This window comes from Mustela erminea, chromosome 9 (assembly GCF_009829155.1).
Source record: "Mustela erminea isolate mMusErm1 chromosome 9, mMusErm1.Pri, whole genome shotgun sequence".
Lineage (NCBI taxonomy): Eukaryota > Metazoa > Chordata > Mammalia > Carnivora > Mustelidae > Mustela > Mustela erminea.
The window spans coordinates 51,984,445-52,007,519 of NC_045622.1; the positions used below are offsets into that span (position 1 = coordinate 51,984,445).

The 23,075-nt window shown below is 46.1% G+C and overlaps 1 protein-coding gene across 1 annotated transcript in view; it reads right to left on the reverse strand.

Moving 5' to 3' along the window:
* Nucleotides 1-134: 134 nt before the first annotated feature.
* The window catches only part of USP35 (ubiquitin specific peptidase 35), a 51,069-nt gene continuing 28,128 nt past the window's right edge, over nucleotides 135-23,075 (reverse strand). Inside the window, exons 8-11 of the mRNA XM_032356732.1 lie at nucleotides 5,009-5,102; nucleotides 4,008-4,114; nucleotides 2,217-3,477; nucleotides 135-1,263 (exon numbers count right to left, since the gene is read on the reverse strand). Coding sequence (XP_032212623.1) covers nucleotides 1,096-1,263; nucleotides 2,217-3,477; nucleotides 4,008-4,114; nucleotides 5,009-5,102 — 1,630 coding nt within the window. The 3' untranslated portion in view covers nucleotides 135-1,095. The remainder of the gene's footprint in view (nucleotides 1,264-2,216; nucleotides 3,478-4,007; nucleotides 4,115-5,008; nucleotides 5,103-23,075) is intronic.

Genomic DNA, 23,075 nt, shown 5'->3' on the forward strand with positions numbered 1-23,075 from the left:
TCACCTCCTGTGGGGCGTCACACAAGCCAAGAGGGCACAGGTTGTACCCGTCTCACTGCCCAGACACAGCAAGAAACAAAGGGCACTGCCGCCATCACGGCCACTGAGGCAGAAAGAATGACATCTTTAAAGGCTTCGGAGAACCTATTTTTATTCCCATTTGAGACCCTGAGTCTCTTCTCTCTGTGTAGAAGGGTACAGCAGTGTCAGGGCACATGAGGTCAATATCTGCTCCTCACCAAACCACCCCCAGCAGCCCCGAGGCCGTGGCTCGCATGCCCACAGATGAGGAGCTGAGCCAGCCAGCTTTCCTCAGGTCCGACGGTGGCTTCGTGAGAAACGCAAACATAGCTGCAGTAGAATAAGATTCTCTACCAGAAAGGGGATGCAGGTGGTGGCATCTCAGGCACTGAGGCAGGCTAGGGGAGATAGGGTTTGGGGGGGGGACTGTCCCCTCTATGCACAGTCTCTGACCCCGTGCCAGGCTGCTTCCCACCTGCACTCCCCTCAAAGTACCACCAAGGGTGTGGGCAACCCCAGCTGGAGCCTCTGGAACCCCCTCAGAGAACCCAGAAGGTGGCCCCGACCCTGCTCTGCTTTTTATACTAGAGAGCAATAGGATTGTCTGAAGGGAGCAAGGAGGGCTATGCTACTTGATGGCAAACACTGTAGCTATAAAGTCAGCCCTGGCACGTAGCCTGCTGGGGGGACAGGGGGACAAGGCCCAGAGAGTGTCCATCTAAGCTGCTTCAAGTTGACCAGGACACTTGGGTGAGAAATCTTAATGGTGCTGATCCCAGGATCGGGGCCTGAGGCCCAGGGTCAGGGGCTTGGCTCTCACCTCCGTATGTGTCTCTCTGCACCCTCCAGGCTGAGGAGTGGCATCCCAGAAGCTTCCTCTCCACCTTCCCTGTCCTTGGGAGGGGGGCCTGTCTTCCAAGGCTGGACCTGCCTCCACAGCCTCGCTCAGACCCCACCTGGCAGAGCGCCTCTGCCTCCGTCCCCACCCAGTTCCCTGAGGGAGATGATCAAGGCCTCCCTGCAGTGGGCTGTGGCGCCCCCCGCAGGTGGGAGCAGGCTGGGGCAGGGTCCACATTAGAAGACCAGTCTGTGGAAGTCACCACCACTGCCACCTGCAGGACTGCAGCCTCCTGGTGAGCCTTCGTCCTCATCCTTGTCTTCATCGAAGCCCCTCCCCCAGTGCGGAGAGGCCGGGAGCGCAGAGATGTAGGCCGCCCTGCTTCGGGCCTCCTTCTCCTGTTCCTGGGAACACAGATGCGGATGCGGAAGGTTTAAAATTCAGGCTCTGAAGCCAGAGGCTTCACTGCACCCCAACCTACTGCCATCCAGCACAGCAGTTCCAACTGTCTCCGGGGTGCCCTGGGCCAAGCACCAAGGACCCTCAGGTCCTGCCCGCAGGAAGTGCCAGCCCTGCGGGAGGGTGGCTGGGGTGGAGCCTCCCTCTACCCTCTATCTAGCCTTCAAAGCCACTCTTCTCCCAGTAACAACTCCTAGCCCCTGGGGAAAAGGAGTTCATTGACACAAGACACAAGACGGAGTAACTGATGAGGGCCTGCCATGGCCCCAGGAAGAAGGAGCGCGTCCCACCACACAGGACCCCTCTGGTGTCCTGACACGGCTGTCCAGCTCACTGCCCAGCGAGGCATGAGGAACATGCCCGTCCTCAGGCTGAATGGAGGCCAGCCTCACAGTCGCTCCTCGCCCGCTGCCCCGCCACCTGGACGACCCATCAGAAACCTACAGCCAGCCTGGTGTCCCCACACGGACTCCGGCGCCGCTGCCCACAGGGCCCCGCGGGATGACTCTGGTGGTTCATGGCCTCTGCCGTTCCAGCTGCTAAGTATTCTGATACCGCCCCTGACTCAGAAGAGGGGAGTCGAAGGCATATGAGAGGAGGTTCTGGGCAGCGTAGTCCCCAGGTACCCCTGGAAGCCTCGACCTTCCACCACACAATCCCGGGGAGCTCCTTCACACGCTCAGGACAAGCGTGAATAAACAACTGGTAATTCCTGAACGTCTGCTCCTCTGAAGTGAGGGGTTCTGTCTGTAGAGTCCACCTGTACGGTCCCGGCACGAGAGGGTTAATGACAGGGGAGCAGAAGGGGAGCCGACAGGGGAGTATCCCACCCGAGGCAGCTGCTGTGCAGGGAAGCCCTCCACCCGGGGATGAGCTTAGAGGCCCCGGGCCTGCTCACCTGCAGGTAAAGGATGTTGTCTTTGGAAATGGCCTCCATCAAATCTTTGTGGAGGGTGGGCTCCGCGCGGCCTCTGGGAGAGCCAGGCTCGGCCTCGGGCCCCTCCCCGGGCCGCTGCCGGTAAAAGAGGACATAGGCTGTGTCCTTGGGGAAGAAGGAGGTGACGTTGCTGACAGACTCAAAGGAGGAGAAGGATACCCGAGTGTCGTTGAACAGGTACCACTGGTTCTCGGGCTCAGGCCTATCTGCAGCGCCTGGCAAGGGGGCTGGGCGGGCGGCGCCCTCCCGGGCATAGCAGTAGTAGTGGCCACTCTCCGAGGACACTCCGGAGTGCACGACGACGCTGCAGAGGTCGTAGGCCTGGCCCCGGCCCCCCGCCAGCGGCAGGCGGAGCAGCAAGGGGATGGAGACGTCGTCCAGGATCTTGCGGCGGCGCATGGTGCGCAGGTCAAAGGAGAAGCGCAGCAGGGTCAGGATGAGGTAGCGCGGCCCCTGGCTCAGCTCCACCGCCTTCTCGGCGTCCTGCAGCGAGGCGCAGGGCTCGCAGTAGTAGCGGTTCTCGGCCGTCAGCCTTTCGGGGCACAGGAAGTAGTTGACCAGGTCCAGGACGGAGCGGGAGCCCTCTCCGGCGGGCGCGGAGGCAGGGGCACCCCGGTGGGTCCCTGGCCCCGGGCTGTCCTCTTCCTTCTCCTTCGTGGTCTCAGCCTCCTTCTCCTTCTCTGCCTTTTCTTCCTCCTCCTCTTTCTCTTTCTCCTCTTCCTCTTCCTCCTCTTGGGTCCTTTCCACCTCCTGTGCTGCTTCCTCTGCTTGCTCCTCCCTCTCCACCTTCTCCTCCCCACGGCTCGGCCCCCCAGGTCCCTGGCGGCCCAGGCCTTCCACATCCAGGACGGAGGTGGGGGCGTCCCCCGTGACACAGTGTTTCCTCTGCCTCCGAGGACCGACCCTGCCTGGAACCTGGGCTTGGGAGGATGCCTGGGGTTCCCGGCCGCCTATGTCCTCTGCAGGGAGCATCACCGAGCCCAGGCGGCGGCGGCGACAGCGCTCAGTAGGGGGGAAAGCAAGAGAGAGGTCCGTGAAGGCCTCCTCTCTGGAGGAGACGTTGAGGCAGCGGAGGCAGCGTATGCGAGTCACAATCTTGCCTCCGAACATCTTCTCCACAGAGGTGGGACTTGGGCTGGGGAGCTCCTCCGGAGGGGACGGCAAGCTGGACTGCTTGAGCTTTTGGCAGATCCTTGTCCCCGTTTTCTCCTCTTCGTGCAGCCTGGAGCAGAGAGCACGGGGATTTCACACACGCACGGATCCATTCTCAGTGCTTGGCCCTGATCTGGGCCATCTACCTTATCCAGGGGCCACCCGCTTAGACGTGTGCATGGTTATGCACAGTCCCCACACATAGGTGCTAATGACATCCACACAAATGCACTCACAAGCCAGGCACACATGCCACACACTTCCCTCCAGGCAGGCCCACAAACCTGCCATGTGGAGAGGTGCCACGTCTACATGCATGTGCCCCCAGTGCTGTGCTGAACACGTGCACACACACACTCAAGCAAGCAGAACGCACGCATATGCACGCACTGACCCCTCCCCAGTCAGGGCTCTGGTGAGCAAACGTCCCTCACATGCAGCCCTGCCCAGCCCTCACGGCACCCATTGCTGCGCCTTCCGCGAGTGCAGTGTGGCACCCGCTTCCAGGGACAGGCCAAGCAGCGGGGAGATGGGCTATCCCTCAGGCACCCTCCGCCGGCTCCCAAGCCCCCAAGCTGAGCCTGGTCTGGCCCCCCTTACCGATCCAGCAGGTACTTTAGGTACTCTGAGCAGTCCTGCTGGGTGCCGGGGCTGAACCAGGGTGTCCAGGATGCAGAGAGAAAGTTCTCTGGAGAGATGGCAGGCCGCTAGGACCAAGGCAGGTGGAAGGCACATCAGGAGCAGGAGGCCACTCACTAACCAGCTCTGCCGCACGCTAGGCCCGAGGGTACCTGGGGACTCTCTGTCCCAAACTTCCTGGCCTCCACCATGAAGTCCTCCCCACCCCTCGTCCCTGACCCAGCCTCTCCCACCACGTCCATGCGGCCCATGCGCACGGCCTTAGGTTTGTTTCTCTAGTGATTTGCTCTCCCCCAGCACACCTATTTCTTTCCAGACCCTTCTCCATTGCCATTCCCTCTGTCTAAAACATCTTCCCTCCATCAAAAGCCTACAGAGTTCAAGACCCAGATGCACGGACACCTATTCCATGAGGTCTTCCCAATGGTCCCGCCCCCTGCCGCAATCAGCTCTTCTCTCCCTTGCGTGCACACAACACTGCATTTCCCTCCATTCAAGCATTACAACTGTTCTCTGCAGCTCCACCTTCCCCACCAGACTATGGGCTCCGTGAAGACCCGAACTCTGGCTTCCTCCTCTCTGTGACCCCCACAGGGCCTTGCATGATGCCTGGCCAAGGGTTTCAGGTCCCATGAGGGCAGAGACCGTGAACAAAACAAATACAGCCCTCAGGGGGCCTGGTGATGCCAGTGCTCAGAAATGACAGCAGATGAGACAAGCAACATCTAGCACAAGGGCATGAATTACTGATGGGAGAGACCTGGCCATCAGCACACAGAAGGGGGCACATGGAAGCACTCCCTCTCCTGTCCCAAGAGGCACCAAACCGACCATGAACCCACGCCAGCCCCAACGTGGGACTCACCAGCATACACCAGGAAGCAGGGCCTTCGACCCAGAAGCAGGGAGGGTGGCAGCCCAGGGGCCTCCTCTCCATCGAGCACCAAGCCCGCTGCACTCACCTGGCTGTGCTCTAGGAAGGCAAAGAGCCACTGCAGCTTGGTCATCAGGGGCTGGGAGTTGTTCTCCGTCAGTCTGAGCACACAGTGTCTGAAGCTTCAGAAGAAAGCAAAAGCATCCAGGGTGTAAGCCGAGGGCATCCAAGGAGCCTCTCCTCACCCGCAGCCCAGGCAACCCCGGCACCCAGCCTCAAGGCACAGCAGCTACCTCAAGCTCAGGCAAGAAAGAGCAGGTGAACAACCCAGCTTGGACAGTGGAGTCGGCCCCACATCTCGTTCCAGTTCAGACAGCCCACGACCCTGAGACTCAAAGGCTCCAGGGAGCTGAGAGCCTACAGTCTCAGGGTGGGGAGGCTGGAACTCTCCTGCGTGCGCCAGTCCGCACCTCCGTGGCACACACCCATCTCTTCCTCCCCTTCCTCTTCAGAGTCATCCAGAGCAGCTGGCCTTGCTGCAACCAGGTCCCTCCCAGTCTGCTCTCACAGCCCCTTCTCAGGACCCCCGCGCCATGGCCCTAAGACCACCCAAGTGGTTCTGCTGCCTTCGAATGAGGGAGGGAGGGGTCCATGTGAGGAGTGCGCTGCACAAGGAGGATACGGCAGGGAGAGACAGTCTCCCCACAACCGGGTGGGACCCTGCGGGAGAGGGGAAGGAGGCCCTGCTGACACCAGCACTGCCTTGGAGCGAGCCAATTCCCAGGCCTCACCTTAGCTCCTGTGCTCACAAACAGCTCTGGGCAGCCAGGTCAGGCGTCTTTCCAACCTAAGCCTGCTGCACAGAACAGTGTTACCCAAGCATGACCCCCTTGCCATCTGTCACAAAGTTCAAGTGCAGGAGCTGAGGGAGCAGTTAGGGACGTGTACAGCAATGTGACCTCACTACCATCATGTAAGCACAGGATCAGTATTCTGGTAGGTTGTCTGACTATATTTTACAAAAATTAACAGTCTATAGCAGACTGGAAACTGGAAAAACTAGACCTTCACCAGGTCTGAGAAGCACACACGTTAGGAAGTGCTCGAGAGTTGGCTCTGACCTCCCCACGCTAGACCTGAAGCTCAGAGAGGAGAAACCTACTTGAAGTCATACCACAAGCCAGGGCAAAGCTTCTTGCTCTGTTTCTTTTTTTAAAAAGATGCCTAAGTGTGGTGCGGGTGAAAGATGAGTCAAATGGATCAACAGGATATAACAGAGAGCCCAGAAACAGGCCCCAAAATACCGCCCACTGACCTTGGACAAAGGAGCAAAGGCAAAACAAGGGAGCAAAAACCAGTCTTGTCAACAAATGGAACATTTGGACACCCACAAGAAAAATACACACACCAAGACACATACCTCACAATCATCCCACAAAATTAACTCAAGACAGACCAGAGACCCAAATACAAAACACAAAATGAAAAAATTCTCAGACAGTAACACGGGAGATAACCTCTATGACCTTTGGTATGGTGAAGCCTTTTTAGAGGCAGCACCAAAGACATGATCTGTGAAAATAATTAATAAGCTGGATTTCTTTAAAATTAAATTCTTCTGTTCTGGGAAAGAAAACACCCAAAGAATTAAAAGACAAGTCAGAGTCTTGGAGAAAATATTTGCAAAAGACACATCCGATAAAGGTCTGTTATCTGAAATATACAAAGAATTCTTAAAACACAACAATAAGAAAACCAACAACCAATTTTTAAAAGGGCCGAATACAGAGAAAGGGGAGTGTCCAAGTTGGTGGCATAGTGAGATCCGGAACCCCAAAGACACACCCAATCCACAGCTCCCTCTGGATCGGGTCCCTCTGAAAAAGATCTGAAAACTAGAAGAACTGCTTTTCCACAACCAAGGACAGAAGGACCACCCTGAGATACCTCCGAGGGGCTTAGACAGGGTCTTGCAAAAAACCCCACCCTGCCAGCAAAGACACATAACAGGGAGAGGTGGTCCTAGACAGGCGCTTCCGCCAGGGGACAGAAGAGTTGATGCCTCCCGCCTAGCACCCCAGAGCCTGGGATCTTTACTGGAGAGAGAGGAGCCTCCAGAACATGGGACTGGCAAAGCCAGGGGTCCCAAAGTACTCTGATAAACTGAGCTCTGCCCCGGAGGGCTTGACCTGAGCTCCAGGGAAAAAAAAATGCAGTTTGCAAAATGCCTGAACTATAGGTCTGATCAATTTATTTACAGATCTGGAGACAACAGCTAGAGGAATGGAGACAGCTGAGAAGCCCCCTGGTGATGGGGACCCTGGGGGGGCCACCATCACTGCACCACAGGCAGAGTGCCAGCATGGGTAGGCAGACTCGGCCGGGCACCCAGCCTCCACCACCTCGCTGGAAGGGACAGGAGTGCATCCACTGAGTCAGACCGCACAGGGAGTGGTAGTGTTTCCCCACTCCAGGCTAAGACAGCAAGTGCAAACTGTCATGGAGTTCTGGCACTCCAGAGAGAGAATCTGCTAGTGCAGGTGGGCGAATGCAACAATCCCCTGGCCCCCGAAGCGGAGACATGTGTGCAGAGGAGGCACTCTCCCACCGCACTGCAGAAGCCCAGGGGTATATACAGTCCCGCCATTTCTCTGCCGTCTTTCTGAAGCCAGCTAACAAGCCCATTCCCTACACTCTCTGGCTGTCTTGCTCAAGCAAGTGGATACGCACGACCCACACAGGAGATGCCCCTTGATCACCTGGCCCTCATGGCCCAAGACGGCTACGGTTAGCAAGCTGTGCACAAAGCTAACACACAGAAATTTCCTGGCAGGGGTCACCTGGGTGGCTCAGTGGCTTAAAGCCTCTGCCTTCAGCTCAGGTCATGATCCCAGGGTCCTGGGATCGAGCCCCACATCAGGCTCTCCACTCCTTGGGGAGCCTGCTTTCTCCTCTCTCTCTCTGCCTGCCTCTCTGCCTACTTGTGATCTCTGTCTGTCAAATAAATAAATAAGATCTTTAAAAAAAAAAAAAAAGTTCCTGGCAGGCTACCCACCCCCACCCCCCACCCCCAGGACACTGCACAGGCCACACAGACTGAAACACAACCTGACTCTGCCTATGAAAAAAGCCAAATACTTAGTCCAGAGCATCAGCCAGAAGGACAGGCTTCAGGTTTCCCACCTATCTAGAGGCTGAGAAAGCCCTTCCAGAACAGGAGCAAGGAGACAGAACATTGTGCACACCCTTCACCTCACTCCTGCTGGAGGGAACTCCCAGAAAGGAGCTTGGGTGGTGCCCTGATTTTTAAAACTGTTGTCCAGGGAACACTTCCAGATCTGACCTGGAGGCCGGCAGGGATTACTACTGTAGCAACATAGGACCTAACATATTCACATACTTCACAAGCTACTGCCTGAGAGTCTGGCTTCCCATCTCCGAAACTAGGTGCTAAATGAGGTCCCTACCTTTGTATCACTGACAGGTCTTAGAACCTGCTTGAATGGGGTCATATCAATAGGGACATATGAAGAATAAATCCGGTGATTTAGCAAATTACAAAAGTTCAAGAGATAACCAAGAACCAGGACAAGAGTGACCAAGAATCCATCTACAAAAGGCCACGCCTTGAAGACAAAGAATGGCTGTTCTGCCTAATACGGAAAACAGAGGCAGAGAGTCAAGGAAGATGAGACAACAGAACTGTGCTCCAAACAAAAGAACAAGATAAGAGAGTTGGCTTCTCCATCTCACTTTCCCTCTGCCCCTCCCTACCCCCACTCACACAAATAAATAAAATCTTAAAAAAAAAAGAACAAGATAACACCTCAGAAAAAGACCTTAAGGATGAGGTCTTAATCTTAATCTACCTGATAAAGAATTCAAATGAATGTGCATAAACATGTTTACCAGACTTGGGGAAGGGGCAGCGGTGGGGACTAGATGAACACAGTGAGAAATTCTACAACCAAACAGCATGGTGAGAAAGTACCAAAAGGAAGTCACAGAGGTGAAGAACATGACAACTCAAATGAAAAATAGACTAGAGCAGCTCCACAGCAGAATGGATGAGATAAGAGAAACCAGCAAGCAGGAAGACAAACCAGTGGAACTCACCCAGACCAAACAGCAAAAGGAAACAGAATTTTAGAAGAATAAAAGTAATTTAAGACACCTCGGAGACAATATCAAATGGAATAACATTCATGATAGAGGGGTCCCAGTAGAAGAAAGAAAGGGCCAGGAAACGTATCTGAAGAAACAGGCTGAAGACTTCTCTAACCTGCGGAAAGAAACAGACATCCAAGAGTAGAAAGCCCAGAGAGTTTCAAATAAATAAGATGAACCCAAAGACAGCCAAGGCAAGAAACATTATCATTAAAATGTCAAAACTTAAAGCATCTTAAAAGCAGCAAGAGAATAACAAGTTTTTACCTACAAAAAAAATTTTTTAAATAAAAATAAAACCATGAAGGCTACTAACAGCTTTGTCAGCACAAATTTGACAAGCTAGATGAGAGTGGAGTGACATATTCAAAGTGCTGAAAAGAGAAATTTACAACTGAGAACACTCTACCCTGCAAGGTTATCATTCAAATTTGAAGGAGAGATAAAGAGCTTTAAAGATAAGCAAAAACTAAGGGAATTCATCATTACTAAATAGGCCTTATGAAAAATATTAAACAAACTTCTTTAAGCTGAAAAGAAATGTCACTAATAACAAAAACATGCACAGAAATAAAAATCTCACTGGAAAAGCTAAATACATAGTAAAGATAATGGATTAATCAGTTAGTTACAAAGGTACTAAGAAGGCTAAAAGATAAAAGTCACAAAATTAACTAAAACTATAATAATTAACTAATATATATACATTAAAAAAGACATAAAAAGAGATATCAAAAACATGAAACTAGGAAGGCACCTGGCTGGCTCAATGGGTTAAGCAACCAACTCTTGGTCTCAGCTTGGGTTATGATCTCAGGGACGTGAGAGCGAGCCCCATATCAAGCACTGCAGTGGGCTCTGCACTCAGCAAGGAATCCGCTGGAGATCCTCTCCCTCGTCCTTTCTCTTCCCTCCAACCCTGTATACATGCACATGTGTTCTTATTACTCTCTCAAGAAAACAAAAACATGAAACTAGGGAGGGGAGTAAAATGTACTTTTCAAATGTGTTCAACCATTAGTTGTTATCAACTTAAAATAAAATGTAATTAGATAAATAATATGATGTCTGTGGACATCAGAGTAACCACACACCAAAACTTAGAGTAAATACACAAAGAAAATGAGAAAGGAGTCCAACATACTATTTTAAAACATCATAAAACCACAAAGGAAGAGAGAGAAAGAAAGGAACTACACACAAAGTCAGAAAACAATTAACAAAATGGCAATAAATACATAGCTCTCAATAATTACTTTAAATGTAAATGGACTAGGGTGCCTGGGTGGCTCAGTGGGTTAAAGCCTCTGCCTTCGGCTCAGGTCATGATCCCAGGGACCTGGGATCGAGCCCCACATCGCGCTCTCTGCTCATCGGGGAGCCTGCTTTCCCTTCCTCTCTCTCTGCCTGCCTCTCTGCCTACTTGTGATCTCTGTCTGTGAGATAAATAAAATCTTAAAAAAAAAATGTAAATGGACTAAATTCTTCAATCAAAAGTGAGCTGAATCGATAAAAAACAATACCTATCCATATACTGCCTACCAAAGACTCACTTCAGAAGTCAGGACACAAACTGACAGTGAAGGAATGGGAGAAAAGAAAGATACTCCATGCAAATGTAAACTAAAAGACAGCTGGGGAAACTGCACTCACATCAAACAAAATGGAATTTACAACAAATACTATAAGACAAAGAGGGGCACCACATAATGGTAGAGGGGCTGATCCAGTAAGAAAATATAATATTTATAAATCTGGGGTCTCCCGGGTGGCTCAGTTGTTGGGCATCTGCCTTCAGCTCAGGTGATCCCAGGGCCCTGGGATTGAGCCCCACATTGGGCTCCCTGCTTGGCAGGAAGCCTGCTTCTCCCTCTCCCACTCCCCCTGCTTGTGTTCCCTCTCTCATTGTCTGTCAAATACATAAATAAATAATATTTTTAAAAAATTTATACATACATATGTATCTAAAATAGGAGTGCCAAAATATGCAAAGCAAATATTAACACACTTAAAGAGAGAAAAGGAGAACAATACAACAGTAAGGAATTTTAACACCTCACTTACATCAATGATCAATCAACCAAATGGAAAATTAGTAAGGGAACATCAGCCATCAGCAACACATTAGACCAGATGAACTTAACAGAAAAATACAAAACATTTCATCCAAAACCAGGAGAATAGACATTCTTCTCAAATGCACATGGTACATTATGCAGATCTATCACACATTAGGTGACAAAAGCAGTCTGAATAAATTCAAGAAGATTGAAAACATATCTAGCATCTTCTCTAACCACTATGGTGTAAAACCAGAAATCATTTACAAGAAGGAAATGGGAAAAACCACAAATCTGTGGAGAGTAAACAATGTGTTACAACTGAACAACTAGAAGAGATCAAAGATCAAAGAAGAAATTTTTAAAATACCTAGAGATAAATTAAAACAGAAATATCCCCACCACACAAAAACAGAAATACAACATCCAAAATCTATGGGATCCAGTAAAATAAGTTCTAAGAAGGAAACTCAGAGTAATATGGGCCTACCTCAAGAAACAAAAGAAATCTCAAACCATTTAACTTTATAGCTAAAGGAACTAGAAAAAGAACAAAGCTCACAGTTTAAAAAAAAAAAGAAATAATAAAGATCAGAGCACAAATAAATGAATAGAAACTTAAAGCACAAGAGAAATGATCAATGAAACTGAAAGCTGGTTCTTTGAAAACAAAATTGACAAACGTTTAGGTACACTAACAAAGAAAAAAGGACTCAAATAAATAAAATCAAAAGTGAATAAAATGTTACAATTGATGCCAAAGAAATACAAACACTCATAGGATACTACTATGAACTATAAAAACAATAAATTGGGCAACCTAGAAGAAATGGATAAATTCTTAGAAATTTACATTAGTTCTAGAAAATCTAAGGATACTGATGACTAGTAAGGAGACTGAATCAGTAATCAAAAAAGTCCCAACAAATTGAGGTCTAGGACCAGACACTTCACTGGTGAATTCTACCAAAAATTCTAAGAATATGAATACTGGGTATCTAGCCTTCACAAATTCTTCCAAAAAACTGAAGAAGAGGGAAAGCTTCCAAACTCATTTTATGAAGCCAGCACTACCCTGATACCAAATACAGACAAGGATACCACCACACACAAAACAGAAAGCTACAAGCCAATATCCATGATGAATACAGATGCAAAAATTGTCAACAAAATATTAGCCAACTGAGTTCAACAATACATTGAAAGGATCATAGACCATGGCCAAGTGGGATTCAAGGATGGCTCAACACCCACAAATTAACATGACATATCACACTAAATGTAATGTAAATTTCATATAATCTCAATAGAGAAAAAGATTTTGACAAAATTTAATACCCACTTATGAAAAAAATTCTCAACAAAATGCATTCGCAAGGAATGAACCATAACATAAAAAAGGTCACGTACGACAAACCCACAGCTAACATCATACTCAATAGTGAAAGCTTAACAAAGCAAAGATATTCAATATTCCCGCTTCCATTCAACATAGTACTAGAAGTCCTAGGCACAGCAATTAGGCAGGAAAAAGAAATAAAAGGCATACAATACATGCAATATATATATATACACACATTATATATATTCCATACACACACACACACACACACACTGATTTTTTTAATCCATTCATCTGTTTTTGGACACTTGGGTTGTACACACACGATGGGATACTACGCAATCATTAAATTAAAAACATAAAATAAATTTAAAAATAGGGCCCCTGGGTGGCTCAGTAAGCAACTGACTTTTATTTTGGCTCAGGTCATGATCTCAGGATCTTGAGATCGAGCCCTGTGTTGGGCTCCAGGCTCTGTGGGGAGTCTGCTTGGGATGCCTTCCCTCTCCCTTGGCCACCCCCCTCAAATAAATAAATAAATCTTTTAAAAATAAATAAATAAATAAAGATCATGCCCTTTCCGATACGGATGGACCTTAAGGATATTAAGCTAAATGAAATAAGACAGAAATGACAAATACACCACGATTTCACTTATGTGTGGAATCTAAAAAACAAAACCAAGACTCACAGAGCCAGACTGGCGGTTGCCAGAGGGGAGGAGCATTGGCAGGGGTGAAACAGGTGAAGGGAATTAAGGAGTACAAACTTCCAGTTAAAAATAAGTCACAAGCATGGGGAGTATAGTCAATAATATTGTATTAACACTGTAAAGCGACAGATTACAGTAACTAGACCTCTCCTGGTGACTATTTCCTGATGTATACTAATGTCAGATCACTGTGTTGTACACCTGAAACATAATATTGTATGTCGATCATAACTCAATTTTAAAAAGGGCCAAACATCTTAACAGACACCTCACCAAAGATACAGAGATGCCAAATAAGCACATAAAAAGATGTTCCTCGTAATAGGTCATCAGAGAAATGCCAATTAAAACAAAATGGGTTCTGGTCCAAGACGGCAATAAGGAGGACCCTGAGCTCACATTCTCCAGACATACCAAACCTACACCTACTTATAGAGCCATTCTTCCTGAAGAACTAAGGGCTGATTGGACAGCTTCTGCACGACCAACTGGAGAACATCATGAAAGACAGAGACAGAGATGGAAACCAAGGTTCAGAACCTGCACCACCAACTCTGCGAACTGTCATGGAGAGGAACCATCCTGAGGGACCATGAGCAGATTTGTCTATGCTGAGGCACAGTTGAAAAAAGAAAAAAACCTCACTTTAAAAAAGCAACAATAGGGTTCCTGGGTGGCTCAGTGGGTTAAGCTTCTGCCTTCAGCTCAGGTCATGATCCCAGGGTCCTGGGATCCAGCCCAACATCGGGCTCTCTGTTCAGCGGCGAACCTGCTTCCCCCTCTCTCTCTCTGCCTCTCAGCCTACTTGTGATCACCGTGTCAAATAAATAAAATCTTTTAAAAAAAACAAAAAATTAAAAAGCAACAATATAAAGAAACCAGCCCTAGAACTCTTCCAAACAGCAGGGGAGCTGCTGGAACTTCCTCTGGACAAAAGGGCTGTTGAGCACCACAGTTTATGGTCCCCTCCAGCCTGAGAGCACAGACAAGAGCAAGACCCAAGCACCAGGGCTGTCCCAGGCTGAGCCGTCCCACCAGGACAGCCCCAGAACAGCACACACCCGGATGCCCCCGGTGAACCTGTTACAGCTGCAGCCATCTCATCAAGGTGACACAGTCACAAAGGACCCTGGAACACACCAGGCCTGTACCACTTGGACCCCAGAAGGCTTGCCAGGGCACCCCCAGCTCAGGGCACTCAGAGAACTCCTAGCTCACACCTGCTTTGTGCTAGCCACCGCACCAGGGCACCCCAACTTGCCCAGCATCCAGGACACCAAAGCTTGAAACCACTGTCCTACAACAGCCCCCTTCATGCCAAGTACTCTGGAATGCCCCAGCCCACACCCTGTCTCGGCTCCAGCTACCCCAAGCTACCTCCTGCATGAAGCACCCTGAGATACCATGGCCCACACAGGCCACAGTTGCAGCCACCCTGCCGGGATGCCCTCTGCACAGAGCACCCTGGGACCACCCCAGCTTGCACCCACTTCAGCTCCAGCTGCCCTGCCAGGGTCTAAAGGGGGTCTCTTACAGGCAGTATCTCGATGGTTCTTTTTTGTTTTAGAGAGAGGGAGAGAAAGAATCTTAAGGAGGCTCCAAGCCCAGGGCAGAACCCCAGGCAGGGTTTGATCTCACGATTCTGAGATCATGACTGGAGCTGAAATCAAGAGTCTGAGTCTTGGGGCGCCTGGGTGGCTCAGTGGGTTAAGGCCTCTGCCTTTGGCTCAGGTCATGATCCCAGGGTCCTGGGATCGAGCCCCACATCGGGCTCTCTGCTCAGCGAAGAGCCTGCTTCCCCCTCTCTCTCTGCCTATCTCTCTGCCTACTTGTGATCTCTGTCAAATAAATAAATAAAAATCCTTAAAAAAAATTAAAAGAGAGAGAGAGAGAGAGCGAGCCTGAGGCTTAACTGACTGAGCCACCCAGACACCCATGGGTGTTGTTTATCCATTTTATTGCACTGCCCTGTGTTTTCTGACTGCAGCATTTAGACCAGGTACATTTTAAATTTAAGTAATTATTGATAGGTACATAGTTATGTTTGTTTTAATTGTTCCTATTGTTTTTAATCATTCTTCTCTGTTCCTTTTTCTCCTATACTCTCTTCCTTGTGACTGATAAACTTCCCTAATGTTAAGCTTGGCTTTCTATTTTTTGTGTATTACAGGTTTTGGGTTTGTGTTAACCATCAGGTTCATATACGGCATTCTAAGTATACAGCAGTCTATATTAAGTTGATGGTCACCTAAGTTCAAACACATTCTAAAAGAACTTTTTACTCCTACCACATTTTATATATATGTTGACATACACTACATTTTTTTACTCATTATTATCTTACTTCTAATTATAGCTTTTTCCCCCCATTTTAAAGAAATCTTTTTAATGTTTCTTACAAGGCCGCTTTAGTGGTGGTGAACTCCTTTAACTTTGTCTGGGAAACTCTAACTCTCCTCCAATTCTAAATGATAACCTTGCCAGGTGGAGTATTCTCTATTGTAGGTTTTTCCCTTTCACCGCTTTGAAAGGAAATGGTGCCCCTCCCTTGTGGCCTGCAAAGAACGTGGGCAGTCAGGCCAGATTTGACTTGACTGCCTGTGAGCCAGAAGGCCTGGGGTGCTCAGTACAGGCGGAGCCCTGGGGCGGTGTCAGGAGCCAAGGCCAGTGCACGCTGGGGTGTCTGAGACAATCCATGCAATCCATGCAGATGGCAGCAAGCAGGCTCCCACGCAAACAAAAGGCAGGAAAACAATACTCAGATAAACTTTAAGACAAAGACTGTGACATTAGGGGCACCTGGGTGGCTCCATGGGTTAAGCCTCTGCTTTCAGTTTAGGTCATGATCTTCGGGTCCTGGGATCGAGCCCCGCATCAGGCTCTCTGCTCAGCAGGGAGCCTGCTTCCTTCTCTCTCTCTGCCTGCCTCTCTGTCTACTTGTGATCTTTCTCTCTGTCAAATAAATAAATAAAATCTTTAAAAAAAAAAAAAAAAAGACTGTGACATGAGAAAAAGAAAGGCATTCCATAGAAACAAAGGCATCGATCCAACAAGAAGCTGGAAGGAGAGCAACACACCACTAAGCCACCAGTGGTCAATGAAGAAATCAAAGGGGAAATAAAAAAATACATGGAGACAAATGAAAATGTGAACACAACAGTCCCGTCTTTGGGATGCAGCAAAAGCAGTTCTAAAAGGTAAGTTTATAGTAATATAGGCCTACCTCAAGTTCAAGAAAAACCTCAGACCAGCACACTAACCTTACACCTTGAGGAACTTCAAGAACAAAGCCTAAGGTTAGTAAATGCAAAGAAATAATAAAGATCACAGCAGAGATAAATGAAACAGAGACTAAAAAATATCAATGAAATAAAGAGCTGGTTTTTAAAAAATATTTCTTAAAAACTGATAACTCCAGAAATGGAAGAGAAACAACAACTGACACCACAGAAAGACAAGGGACTTGAAGAGACTACCACAAACACTACGTGCCCCAGAACTGGACGACCTCGAAGAAATGGAGACATTCCAGCTTCTAAAACTGGATCAAGAAGAAACAGACCATCTGAACAGACCAATTACTAATAACACAATTGAATCAGTAATCAAATAACTACCAACAAAGTCCAAGACCAGAGAGATTCACATGTGAATTCTACCAAACACTGAAAGAAAAGATAAGACCTATTTCTCTTCAAACTACTCCCCCCCAATCAAAAAAAAAGGAAGAAAAAGGAAAGCTACCAAATATATTCCATGTTAAAACAACAACAAAGAAAAAACAAATACCAGAACCAGTCAAATACGCTACAAAAAAAGGAAACCCCAGGCCAATATTCCTGATGAACACAGATGTGAAAATCCTCAACCAAGTATTAGCAAACCAATCCAACAGCACATTACCAAGGTCCATGCACCACAATAAAGCTGGATTTATTCCGGGGTACACAAATGACACAATATTCACAAATCATATTTGTGATACATATTAACAACACAACGGATAAAAATCTCAATCATCTCAATGGACACAGAGAAAGCATTTCGGAAAATTTAACATCTCTTCATGGTAACAAACTACTCTCCCTGTGTTAGAACATACCTCAACATAATAAAGGTTCTATATGAAAAACCCACCGCTAACATCATACTTGATGGTGAAAAACAGAGCCCCTCCTATAAGATCAGGAGCAAGACAAGGATGTCCATTCTCACCACTATTATTCAACATGGAGCTGAAGTCCAACAATCAGATAAGAAATAAAAGACATCCAAATCGACTATAAGAGACTCTTAATCTCACAAAACAAACTGAGGGTTGCAGGGGGTAGGGGGGTAGGAAGAGGGTGGTTGGGTTATGGACATTGGGGAAGGTATGTGCTATGGTGAGTGCTGTGAAGTGTGTACACCTGGCGATTCACAGACCTGTACTCCTGGGGCTAATAATACATTATATGTTAATTTAAAAATTTTAAAAAAAAAAGGACATCTAAATCGGTAAGAAGGTAAACCATCACTATTTTCAGGTACCGTACTCTACAAAGAAAATCCTAAAGACTCCACCTTTTCAAAATACTATCAGAATAAACTAATTCAGTAAAGTCGCAGAATACAAAATTAATACACAGAAATCCATTGCATTTATATATGCTAGTAACAAAGTAGCAGAAAGACAAATTAGGCAAATAATTCTATTTATAATTGCGCCAATAGAATAAAATACCTAGGAATAAACTTAACCAAGGAGGTAAAAGACCTGTACTCTGAAAACAATAAAACAATCAATGAAAGAAATTGAAGATGACACAAACAAATAGAAAAATATTCCATGTTCATGGATTCGAAAAATTAATATTGTTAACATGTCCATACTACCCAAAGCAATCTATAGACTCAATGAAATTCGTATCAAAATACCAAGAACTAGAACAAACAATACTAAAATTTGTAGAGAACCAAAAAAGACCCTGAATAACCAAGCAATCTTGAGAAAGAACAAAGCTAGAGAGATGGCTGGGTGGTGCAGTCGGTTAAGCATCTGACTTCAGCTCAGATTATCATCCCAGGGTCCTGGGATCCAGCCCCGCATTGGGCCCTGCTCAGCATGAAGTCTGCTTCTCCCTATACCCCCTCCCCTGCCTGTGTTCATGTACTCTCTCTCTCTCAGAAATAAATAAATAAAACCTTAAAAAAAAAAAAAGCTGCAGATATCACAATCGCAGATTTCAATATATACTACACAGCTGTAGTAATCTAAACAGAATGACAGTGGCACAAAAAGAGACACATAGATCAGTGAAACAGAATAGAGAGGCCAAAAATAACCCCACAATTACTTGGTCAAATCATCTATGACAAAGGAGGCAAGAATATACAATGGGGAGAAAAGTCTTTTCACCAAAAAGTGCTGGGAAAACTGGACAGCTATATACAAAAGAATGAAACTGAACCAATTTCTTATACCATACATAAAATTAAACTCAAAATGGATTAAAGACCTAAATGTGAGACATGAAATGATAAAACTCCTAGAAGAAAACATAGGCAAGTAATTTCTCTGACATCAGCCTTAGTAATGTATTTTTACATATGTCTCCTCAGTAGAGGGGGAATAAAAACATAAAAAAACTTTTGGGAGCACACCAAAATGAAAATCTTTTGCCAGCAAAGGAAACCATCAACAAAACAAAAAGACAACCTACTGAATAGAAGAAGATATTTTCAAACATTATAGCCTATAAATGATTAATATAGGATTAAGAAAAGGATTAATATTTATTACATAAATACATAAAAACCTGTAAAACTCAACACCAAAACATAATCCGACTTAAGAATGAGATGACCTAAATAGACATTTTTTTTCCAGAGAAGACACAGATGGTCAACAAGATACATGAAAAGAAGCTCAATGAGATGCACTCATCATTGGGGAAATGCAAATCAAAACCACAATGAGATAAGACCTCATACCTGTCAGAATGGTAGACTCAAAGAGACAAGAACTAAGCATTGGCAAGGATGTGGAGAAAACAACCCTGGTGCACTGCTGGTGGGAATGCAAGCTGGTGCAGCCACTGTGGAAAAAGGTATAGAGGCTCCTCAAAAAATAAATTAAGTAATTCCATACAATTCAGTAATTCCACTATTGGGTATTTACCCAAAAAACACAACAATATTAACTCAAAAAAATATACGCACCCCTATGTTTACTGCAGCATTATTTACAATAGCCAAAAAACGGAAGCAGCCCAAGTGTCCATCAACAGACAAATGGATATAGATGTGGTATATATACGCACAATGGAATATTACTCTGCCATAAAGAATGAGCTCTTGCCATTTACAACAACATGGATGTACCTAGAGGCTATGATGCTAAGTGAAATAAGACAGAGAAAGACAAATAACGTGATTTCACTGATATGTGGAATCTAGAAAACAAATGAATAAACAAACAAAAGCAGAAAAAGACTCATAAACTAAAAGAACTTAAACTAATGGTTGCCAAGGGGAGGGGTGTGAGGGGACAGGAAAAATGGGTAAAGGGGCCTTGGGAGATACTGGCTTCCAGTTATGGAATCAAGAAGTTACAGGGATAAAAGAGAATATAAAGAATGTGATGGATGAAAGCTACCCTGTGAGCATACCATAACGTAGACTTGTCAAATCAGTGTTTTGTACAATACTGCCTGTCAACTGTATTTCAATAATAAATAAATACAGAGAACAGTCAAACTCAGAGAAGCAGAGAACAGAACAGTGGTTGAGGGGCAGAAGAGAGAAGAAAGTGGTCAAAGGGCATAGAGTTTTAGTTATGCTAGATGAATTCTAGAGATTTACTAAAACAACAACAAGATACTATTACACACCTATTAGAATAGTTAAAATCCAGAACACAGAAAACACCAAATGTTGGCAAGGATGTGGAAAAGGAAATCTCATTCATTGCTGTTGGGAATGCAAAATGGTACAGCCACTTTGAAAGACACCGAGGCAAGTTTTTCTTCTTTTTCTTTTTTCTTTTTTAGCAATTTCTTACAAAACTAAACATACTATTGCCATCTGATCCAGCTACCATGCTTGTTATTTACTGAAAGGAGCTCAATCAGCATGTCCACACAAAAATCTCTACATGGATGTTGACAGCAACCTTATTCTTAATAACCAAAACCTGGAAGAAACCAATATGTAAGAAACCAGTATGTAAATGGATGCTCTGTGGTACAACCAGATGATGGAATACTATTCAGCACTAACAAGAAATGAGCTATTACACCATAAAAAGAAACGGAGGAATCTTAAATGCATACTACGAGAAAGAAACCAATCTGCAAACCAATACAGAACCATGCAATTCCAACTATACGACATTCTGTTAAAGGCAAGACTATGGAAACCGTGAAAAGATCAGTGATTGCCAGGCACTGGAAGGGGGACAAAGAGGCAGAACGCAGTGGATTTTTAGGGCAATGACAATATTCTGTATAATACCACAGTGACCGATACACGTCCTTACACATTCATCCAAACCAACACAATGGACAATGCCAAGAGTAAGCATGAACTGTGGACTATGGGGGTGATGATGTGTCAATGCAGGTTCATCCTTGGTTTAAAAAAAAAAAGTGTACTATTGTGGTGAGTGACATTGATAATGGGAGAGGCAGTGCAACTGTGAGGAAAGAAAGTGGTAAATCTTGATACTTTGCTCTCAGTTTTGTAAACCTAAAATTGATCTGGAAGAAAAAAAAGGTTTTAAAATGAGAAGGAGGAAGGATTCTGGGAAGATGGCAGAGTGGTACCAGGAAACAGTCTCCCTAGACAAAAACTGCATTGGCAGAATCTGTCCAATGCTGATAATTTGAAAACTCTGGAGTCCTCTGAAAGCTTGCAACTTGGAGGAAAAGGCTTCCACTGTTCACTGCTATCAATTTCACCTCTTAGCACAGCAGCCGTTATCCATCCCCACCCCCCAGCCAAATGGCAGGCAGCTGTGTACATGTTTCTAGAACAGTTTACACACAGCCCGCAGGACGCATGGAGGGTAAAAAGTACTCTGTCTCCCAAATACTGGGAATCTATGCTCTGAGCTCTACACAGAGCATAGATTCACAGAGCATAGATTCATAGAGCATAGATTCACAAAGGGGCAAAGAGGCAAGCAGCCACTGCTGCTGCTGCTGCTGCTGCACACACACACACACACACACACACACACACACACACACACACCTTGGTAGCAAGCCCCTCCACCTTAAGCTGAAGTGACCGCCAGGAGACTTAAAGGGCCCGCGCTCCTCTGTCCTCCTTTCCTTTTTAACCTTTCACATTTCAGAAGCCAGACATTAAAAGCTAGAACACTCAGAAATTGCATATACAGAGAAAATCAAAAAGTGACTGCACATGCCCAAGGAAAGGCTCAGAAAAGAAGACATTTCGTTTATACCTCAGGCTGATCTTCCACACAGAGACAGACTACAACAATTAAAAAAAGCAAAAAACAAAAAACAAACCAACCCACAGCAAACAATGGGGGAAGAGGAGAATTTTATTCCCAGAGTTACCACATTATTAAAATCAAATGTCCAGAGTCCAAGAAAGAAACAGAAGACACACAAAGGAACAGGAAAGTGTGGCCCATTCCAGAGAAAATAACAATCCAACAAAATCTGTCCCCAAGAAAGACTTAAAGGCCAATGAATCAGACAAAGACTTTGAAGTATCAGTTTCTAAAGATAATTAAAGAAGTAAAGGAAGGGGTGCCTGGGTGGTTCCGTAAATTAAGCGTCTGACTCTTGATTTCAGCTCAGGTTATGAAGTCGAGCCGCTAACAGCACATGGAGCCTGCTTGGGATTCTCCCTCTCCCTCTGCCCTTCTAAAAAAAAAAAAAAAAAAAAAAAAAAAAGGATTAAAGAACTAAAGGTGTGAAGAAAGTCAAGGAGACAATGTAAATAAAATGAAAATGTCAACAAAGAGACAGAAAACCCAAATGGAAACCAAAAAGAAATTCTGGGTTTGAAAAGAATAGCAACTGAAATCAAAAATTCACTGGGATGCAAAGGCAGATCTGAGCAGGCAGAAGAGCCGCTGAACTTGAAGAGGGAACAATGGAAATAATCACAGCTGTGGAACAGAAAGGAAAAAGACTGCCACAATGGGAACAGAACCTCGGAGACCTGTAAGCCAGTGGCAAAAGGACCGATATATACATTGTGGGAGTCCCAGCAAAGGAAAAGGGGGAAAAAAGGGGCAGAGAGAATATTAATAAATAATGACTGAAAATTACACAACTTGGACTAAAACCATAAATGAGCCAAGAAACTCAAGGAACCCCAAGTAAGATGAATTCAAAGAGACCCACTGAGACACATTAAATAGAAAAAAGGGGGGGATGACAACAGACAAGTCAGATCAACAAAGACCAAATCTTCAAAGCAGCAAGACAAATGAATCATCCCAAACAAGGGATCATTAATACTAATTAAGCAAATAGTTATTCGCAGATTTCTCATCAGATACTTTAGAGGCCAGAAGACAGTGGACAAATACCGTCAAAGCGCTCAAAGAAAAAACTGTTAACCAAGAATCCAAAATGTGGCAAAACTATCCTTCAAAATTGAAGGAGAACTCAAAACATTCCCAGATAAAACAACAGCTGGGAGACTCTGGGACCACTAGCCTGCCCTGCCCTGCAGGCATGTTCAGGGGCGTCCTGCGAGGTCCTGCGAGCTGAAAGGACAGTACCCTGACAGCACCCTGAAGCACATGCAGAAATAAAGATCTCAACAAAAGCAAATACATGGGCACCTGTGTGGCTCACTGGGTTAAGCCTCTGCCTTCAGCTCAGGTCATGATCTCAGGGTCTTGGGA